The following is a 9,144-nucleotide window of genomic DNA, read 5'->3' on the forward strand; positions in this document are numbered from 1 at the left end:
TTATTTAATTACATAAAAAATTAGGGAATGAAGGGAATTACTGTTCCATTAGTTTTACAGTTACTTTTTATAATAACAATTTGATAATGATGTTGCAATTTTTTATGACTGTAATGATGTTTACATTACTAATTAAACATTAAGATTACATTAAGGTTAGGAAGATCATTTTAAAAAATAAATTGTCATCACGTGTTACTTATTGAAAGAAGTAATGAGTAATACCATAATAAGTTACTTCGTTACGAGTCACATTAAAAAATAATGTGTTAGTTACAAATTGCGAATTATTTTTTTCAATAACGAATGATTTTTCCAACTCTATATATAAATAACTATTGACTATTCCAACTCTGATGCTATATTACAATATATTATAAAAAGTTCGCAATAAATCGTTATTGTAACATGGTAACTAAGTAACTAATTGTAAATAACGATAATTAGAATAACTACAGTTATTTCCATTTCTTATGTGATTAAAATATAATTTATCCCGATTTACCTGAATAAAATCTTTTTAATTTGTCATCCAGGAAGTAATACTTTGATACAATAACGGGTTGAATCGGCATTTGAGATTCAATTGCGACATGGAAAGCACCTTTCTTAAAAGGAAGCAATGAATTACCTGAATGGCGGTGTCCTTCGGGAAATAGAAGAAGCCTCCGCTGAAAGGATTAAATAGATCAAAATTTTTATAAAAGGATATTATATTAACTTCTATAGAAAATATATTAAGTATATTACTCTGTGATTACTGTTCGAAGTATATTATTGATTTAAAACTCGCATTAATTTAAATAATTTTTTCCTGTCAATATATTTTTTAATGCTATATTAATATATTTAACTATACTTTTCAATATTTAATATATTCTAATATTAATTTTTTAATGTTATTTTAAATCTCTATATCTCGGTTAATGATATAAAGAATATTACGTAAAGTCATCACCTTCGCCAGACGAATTGATTCCGCTGTAGCATTAATAATTTGGCATGATTCTCCTACATTTTTTCTATCAATGAACAACGTTCCCCAAAGCCAACACGCAAGACCGAATGGGCCAAGATACAAAATCTCCTTCTTCGAAATAACGGTGCAATTATCCATCGCCAACCATAATTCACCTAAAACTGTATGGCCAATTTTGTTTTATATATATATATATATATATATATATATATTTCCGTCATTTTTAAGAAGATAATCTACCTTTTTATTCGTTCATTATTATTTTAATGAATTTGTTTAGATCAGATTTTAATGAATTTGTTCAGATCACTTTTTGATTTAATAAACTCATAATTTCAATAATTAAAGTTACCACAAAGATCCAATGAACTTTGATGATTGATGAGCACGATACAGCCCGAATCTTTGACAATATTCTCTTTGCCGCGAAAATGAAAATTCATTCCAATGATCTTTGCTACTGTTACCACGCATCTGGCCGGCACTCTGAAAGATTTTATTTATATTTTAATAAAGCTCAAAAATTTGCCTTTATATATCATGTATGGGAACTTACAATGCGTTTCTCCAACTACCAATACGAAATAGCATAAACGGTATCCATAATCCCGCAGCTAACGCACTAGCTACTATGAAGAAGGTAAATTTAGCTCGATATCTCATATTCTCGCTCAAGGCACATAGCATAATAAAAACAAATAGCAGCACAATGCCAGTCGTTAAATAAATGCCGCATAGTACTCTGAAATCATATAAGATTAATTACACTAATTGTGCTAATTTATTATATTTCTAAATTTAATTTATTCTATTTGTTTTATTGAGTGAGGAAAAATTGAGAATTAATTTCCAATTATTTTTAATAAAATAAGATATATATGTATATAACCGTGCGCACGCGCGCGATAATGTGTGCGTGCGTGCGTGCGTGCGTGCGTGCGTGCGTGTGTGTGTGTGTGTGTGTAAGATCGCTATTATTCCTATTTTTCTCCATAAGAAATCACAAATTGTTTGCAAATAATTATTTCATGTATGATCATAATAAACAATTAGAGCTTGTTATTACGTACGTAAACTTTTTCATACTATAATAATAAAATATTAAATCATGCAAATCGTTGAATGTCGAAAATTTTTGTGGATGTTCCTATAAAATAAATAACATCTAAGAATGGGAATTCATCATATTAAAATAAAAAATTTATAAATTGTATTAAATTTCACATTAAAAAATTAAGTACTTTTATTATTAAATATAAAATATAAATTAAAATTAGAAATAATTAATAATTAGAAAAGTCACGTTATGCATAATAATGTAAATTATGATTTGCAATTCATAATTATCCAAGCAGAACAACAAATCACGATAATGTTAAAATGATGTTAAAATGATGTCAAAATGATATTACTTTGATGTCATTTTAACATTATCATAATTTATTGTTCTGTTTAAGTAATATTATAGTATAAAATCAAGAATTATCTTTGATCTATGACTGATTTTATTATTAATTATTAAATATTGACCATTGATTATAAAGGCTCCGACAAGTTCATATATCACAGTAACGACATTAATTTCCAAACAAGTTTAAAGTTCGATTTCTCAAATATTATCGAACCAAACTCAGGAGATTGAAAACATCAACATAATTTTTAATTACACATCACGCGTTTCATGAATTATACTCATTTGGATTTATATTGGATTTCGCATTTTGTGATTATATAAATGATAATATTAATAATATTACACGTGTGCATATATTAGAAAAAAAAAGATAAATAACATTAAAAAAACAAATTTAATTGCAAAATAATACATAATCCTATAACACTGTCTGGCATTTGTGAATTTTTTTCATTTACTTAAGCAATGAATATTAATGATTTCAATAGATTTTTCGAATTTTCAACAAAATCCGAATCCGAAGAGAAAAGTAGTGAATTATTGGCTCTAATTTTTGCAAAAAAAACAAAAAAATGCAAAAGAACATGTTTTGCATTCTTAATACTTGTAGAAAAATAATGCAAGTCAATAGGACTATTGGCTTGTAGTGGGATGAAATGAAAACTTAGATCTTAGCCTTTAAGGTAAAACGCAAAAAATCTGGTATCATGACGTTAGAATATTCAGGAACAACTTTTTTGTCACGAGTCAGCACATGCTTTTTAATTCCTTCCGTGTGTTATTCCTTCTGTTTTTCAATGTGCTCCTTATTATTAATTTAACTCTCATTTTGTATGAGTATACCTTTATCTCTTACTTTTTTATATAAGTATACTTATGCCTAGTTAAAACTGAACGCAACAAACGTCAAGCAGCAGAGTATCAACCAATTAGCAAGGCGATATTTTTTACACTACTGTAAATATCGTCTCGCTGATTGGTTGCTGATCCACTGCTTGACGCTTGCTGTGTCCAGTCCGAACTAGATATTACGTTTTATCATTTATCATATGATGTCATGATAACAAACATAATAATATGCCGATGATATATGTTATATACCATCATCTATCACTGCGATAAACATTACAGAGATTGCATTTCTTATTTTTATTTATACCAAAATAGATTACCTTTTAATTTTGGTTTAACATTCTCTTCATCTTTTTCTAATTCTTAGAACTAGAAAAAAATGTAAAAAAAATTAATTGAATCAAGATTAAAATTAAATTACATTGGTAGTAACGGACGTTAATGTATTATATTATATTTATATAAAAGTCCGTGTTAATAAGAGACACGTTAGAAAACGTAGAGACATCATAAAAGACTAGCATAGTAATTGTGCACAATTCTAATTGCACAGAAAATGATGGACTTCTTAAGACTCGGTCACACAGAAAAGCAAATTTTATCAAAATCATATATAGAAATATTAACCAAGTATTTAATTATCGATCTTCATTTATTTATAATTAATATTTAACGAAAGGAGATCAAATGAAAATGAAATTATACACTGGTATTTGTTAACTAAGCTAGGAAATGATAATGAAAAAGCAATTTATTCTTCGATATCCATTTGTTTATAACTTAATATATATAACAAAAAATTGAATGGAACCAAAATTATACGCTGGTAATTCTTAACTAAGAAAATGATAATGAAAAAGTGATTCATTCATCATCAATCACTATTTGTTTATAAATTAATATATAATGGAAGAAGATTACCAAAAGGAAATTAGATGACAACGAAATTATATGCTAGTATTTGTTAACTAAGCTAGGAAATGATAATAAAAAAGCGATTCATCTCTATTTATTATTAATTATTATTTAATAAAAGGAGATCGAATGGAAATGGAATTATACACTGGTATTTTTTTTCTATTAGATAAGCTAAGAAATGACAAAACGATTTATTCGATAATGATATCCATTTGTTTATAATATTTAACAAATATTTGTTAAATCAATATTTAACAAATGAAGCACAGATAAATCGAAATTATACGTTGGTATTTATTAAACTAGAAATGATAATGAAAAAGAGATTTATTCGTTTAACAAAAGGAGATCAGATAAAAACAAAATTATACGCTATAATTGTTAATCTTTAGTTCTCCTAAAACTTATTATATTATATAAATATTATTTCACAAAGAAAAAGGATCAATAGGGACCAATTTTGGCCCTACAAATTTCGAACAACATATGAAAATCTATTTCTTGAAGTCAATTATAAAGTAAATTGCTTATATAAAAGATTTAATATCAACAATTGGCACTAAGTTAAATTCTGTTAATTTATAGTTAATTTCCAAAAAGAAAATAACAGTAACTTTATACAAACTTATTTTTTTAAAAAAAGGTGTAAAAATGCGCTAAGAGTACGTACTTTTCGTAAAGAATCATTTGGGCCGGTTTCACCAATGTCAATTATTTAATTGGTCGTGAAACTGACTAATCGCGTTTATTGTTTAGTAGAACTTAATACAAACTTATCTTTTTAAAAAAAAAGATAAAAAAAGCGCTAAGAATGCGGTTTTTTCAAAAAGAATCATTTGGGCCTGTTTCAATGCAGTGAGCCAGGGATCCTAAAAAGTGGCCAAAATTAAAAATGTTGATTTTGCGTGAAACTTATTACTTAGGGGTTTTTGGAGTCGCTGATATCGAATCTGATGTTAAAAGCAAAAAATACATAATGATGGATTCAATATGGCTATAATTGCGAAATTTTTACGGATTTGCGTGAAACTCAGTGCCTAGGAGTTTTTGGAGTCGCTAATTTCGAATCTAATGTTAAAGCAAAAAATTTTTAATGGCGCAATATAGCGAACCTAAACTTCAAAACTAGCAGAATTTGTGTAAAAATTGTTTTCCATAATTTTTTTATGTTTCTAAATACAATTCTAAAAATTAAATGTCTACGCCTATGATTAGCCTACAACACTATAGTTTTTAAAGTTACGAAGAAGTTATATGCGATTTTACACTCCTTCAGAGTGCTTGTTTTACGTGAATCCCCTTGTATGTGGAAATGTATACTGCTCGCTTGCTCGCGTTTTTCGTGATATTTACAGGAGTATTCATACAATAATAACATTTCATTTGTACATTCTGTGGCGATTTCCTTATTGATCCAAAATATTCGGCACATTGGGAATACGAATCGAACTTTCTATGAATATTTAGCTGGGAAAGTAGTTGACGAAATAGTGTGAGAAGAAAACAAATGTTAGTTTTGTTACACGTTCGCTGTACAAGGTCGAAATTTCTATTTTTAATCCACTTTTGAATTTTTTGCTTTTAATATCAGATTTGAAATCAGTGATCAAAAACCACTAAGTACCAAGTTTAAATCCATCAACATTTTGAATTTTTGTCACTTTTTGGGATCAGCGCGCAGTTGGGGGCGCGGCAGTGATCCTCGCGCACAGATACGTTTGAGACAAATTCTGAGCTACTAGATGTCAAATGCCGCATATTTGCCATATCTAAGTGAAAGTGTACAGTAATAGGAACAAAATGCCATTTCTATAAGAAGGAGAACGTAGGAGAATGATTAATTGGGAGGGAGGGGAGTAGGAAGTTTCTTATCATAAATTATGAAAATTTGACACTTTATATCTTTCCTTACTACAGCATGTATTACTTTAGGTTAATTATTGACTATTTTGCAAATGTCAACATCCCTGGAGATAAAATTAACGGAGCAGGCACTTTCATATTATACCAGCATATATCAAAATATACGATATATTTTCATAAATTGCGCGTTCGTCTTTTTAAACGATTTTTCAATTTCAAAAGACCTACCAATAAGAAAATATTTATAATATATTTAAAATATTTATAATATATATTTATAAAGATTATGCATTTTGCGGGTTTCCTCTGTGTCCAGATTCATTCTTGGAATGCCAACGTTTCGTGAACTTGCAGTCCACTTCATCAAGGTTAGAAAGCACTCAAGAAGTCTCAAGAATAAGAAAATACTTTATTTCAAAAATTTATTATTCATAAAACTTGTGTTCTTACTACTTTTATTAATATACAATAATAAAGAAGATAATATAATTCTCTACATCAATATTAAAAGATGAATTTTGGTCATATTTTGAAATCTCTGGCCACTGTGAATAGGATTTTTAATTATTTTTGTAGAAAAAATATTACCAAAAATATATAAGTAACATATTTACGATCTAGATTAAAATGTTACGCATATTGCAGAAAACAAATTCCACAAAAAAGTAATAATACTTTAATTTTTCTTCGAAAATATTTTTATTGAAAATCTTTCTGAATCAAGTAATAGTAACTTTAATTGTTCTTTAAAGATAATTACATAACAATTACACATGCCCACAAAAAAAAGTTCTGGGCTAAAGAAATATTATATATATTAAGCTATAATCTAATGCAAAAATTATTAAACGATGGGAGGATTTAATGAACAAAAATTCATTCATTACTCACTCTCTTTACCTTGACCGTAGGGTTGTAACCACTTAAAGGTGCACCCTACCATTTTCGTAATCTACAGATCCTCCCCTTTCTAACGATAGCCCTTTTATAAACATATGGATCATTTTTTCAAAATTTTTTTCAATCAAAAACGTATTTAACGTAATTAATATTGATATTCCTGGCCACTTTTTTTTAGACACCCTTGCGGTTTAGTATCGCCCTCGACACGAACTTCGATTTTTTTTACATTTCATACATAAAATTTATAATATATACACAAAATACAAATTGAACACTAGTATTTGTTAATTATTATTCATCAGAAAATATAGATGACCGTTGTCTTGACGTTTTTACCGAGTAATTACATGGGCTGAAAAGTCCCGGGATTTTTCAATACGTGGAGTCACTAGAAAATGAACGTGATTCATTTCGAGAAATTCATCTGTCATTAGTTTATGTATGAAGTTTCATGACATTTCGTTCATTCGTTTACAAGCTACAGTCGTTTAAGTGGCGCTACTTTCGCCTTCGTTCTGTACCATCACGATAACGCACCGTCACACACGTCCTTGAAAGCGATGACCAAATTGGACCAATTACGATTCGAATTGATTGCTCACCCACCGTATTTTCCAGACTTCGCCCCCAGCGACTATTATCTGTTTCCAAATCTCAAGCGGTGGCTCCAAGGAAAGAGATTCACATCGAATGAGGAAGTCATTGCGGAAATCGAGGCATATTTCGAAGGCTTGGACGTTTCGTACTACAGAAAGGGCATCGAAATGTTGGAAAATCGCTATACCAAGTGTATCGTCCTCAAAGGCAACTATGTTGAGGAATAAATATAACTTTACCCAAAAAACGCTTGTTTTCATTAAAAATCCCGGGGCTTTTCAGCCCATATAGTATATCTTTAATTCTTTTTTAAAACTTATTTAACTTATATAAAATATACTTATTATATAAAAACTTATTATATAAAAATTATTTCACAAAGAAAAAAAATCAATAGGGGTCAATTTTGGCCTTCTTCAAATTTCGTACAAATACATGAAAATCTATTTCTTAACATCAATTATAAGGTAAATTATTTATGAAGACGTTCATCACAAAATGCGTAATATCAGTACAAACTTATCTTTTTAAAAAAGGTAAAAAAAGGCACTAAGCATACATGCTTCTCGAATAAAATCTAAATATCCAACCCAATTAATAGTAGTCAATTTTTCTTCAAGGATATTCTTATTGAAGATCTTCTTATTATATCAATATCTTATCAATATCTTATCATCTTATTATTCCAATCCAAGTAATGGCAACTTTAATTTTCTGTCAAAATTATTACTCTTAAAAAAATTAATATATCAAATGAAAAATTAAAACCCAGATGTTACAATCTTAACTAATCAAATTAAATTCTATTAAATTAAAAAATAGATACTATTTCTTGTTATTTACTTAACTCTAATAATATATATCATCTCTAATAATATATATCATTCGCATAAAAGATTTGATATCAACAAAATTGGCACCAAGTTATTATAGTAAATGCTAATGCATGCGTAATATTTTTGTATTTCAAAACTACTATGTTGTGCAAATGACTGCGTTCAGTAGAAAAAACAGCTTTGCCACTGTAAAATTCTTTAACATAATTGCGTTCTGCAATATTTGAATTATTATTAATCATCGCATGAATCTGTTAAAAACAGGAATTTGTATCATTCGCACCGCATAATGAAATATAATTGCAATGTATTTATTATATAAGACTTTTTTGCAAAATATATAACAATTTAACTGATAATTGTAATTTTACTTGCACGGATTATTATGCGTATATTAATGCATTATTACAATTATAATTTTCAATAAGATGTTATTACAGTAACCAAACTTTTCGTTTCAATCAAATTAATCTATTGCCTTAATCCTTCGTGGTCACACGGCTTTTTAAAAAAGCCGATGATTACTATGGTAAAATGATCCGAACTATCTTTAAGGTATTACAAAATCAATAGTATTAATTCAAATGATTTCAAAAAATTACAGTATATAATTTTACTCTTTACGAAAATGGAACAATGGCATTTTAATAAAAAATTTAATTTTGGCATTAAAAAAAATCGTAAACTTATTAAGTTCAGAAAAATGTGCTTTTTTATTTAAAAAAAAATCATAACTTCTAAATTTACAATATTGTCAAATGTAATTTTATATATATATATAT

General features: G+C 27.8%; 1 protein-coding gene across 1 annotated transcript in view; it reads right to left on the minus strand.

The window, feature by feature from the left end:
• Window positions 1–491: 491 nt before the first annotated feature.
• LOC108693822 (1-acyl-sn-glycerol-3-phosphate acyltransferase alpha) overlaps window positions 492–9,144 on the minus strand; it is a 47,819-nt gene continuing 39,166 nt past the window's right edge. Inside the window, exons 2-5 of the mRNA XM_018202977.1 lie at window positions 1,536–1,721; window positions 1,332–1,465; window positions 959–1,140; window positions 492–671 (exon numbers count right to left, since the gene is read on the minus strand). Coding sequence (XP_018058466.1) covers window positions 492–671; window positions 959–1,140; window positions 1,332–1,465; window positions 1,536–1,721 — 682 coding nt within the window. The remainder of the gene's footprint in view (window positions 672–958; window positions 1,141–1,331; window positions 1,466–1,535; window positions 1,722–9,144) is intronic.

The sequence above is a fragment of the Atta colombica genome, unplaced genomic scaffold (assembly GCF_001594045.1).
Source record: "Atta colombica isolate Treedump-2 unplaced genomic scaffold, Acol1.0 scaffold1, whole genome shotgun sequence".
NCBI lineage: Eukaryota > Metazoa > Arthropoda > Insecta > Hymenoptera > Formicidae > Atta > Atta colombica.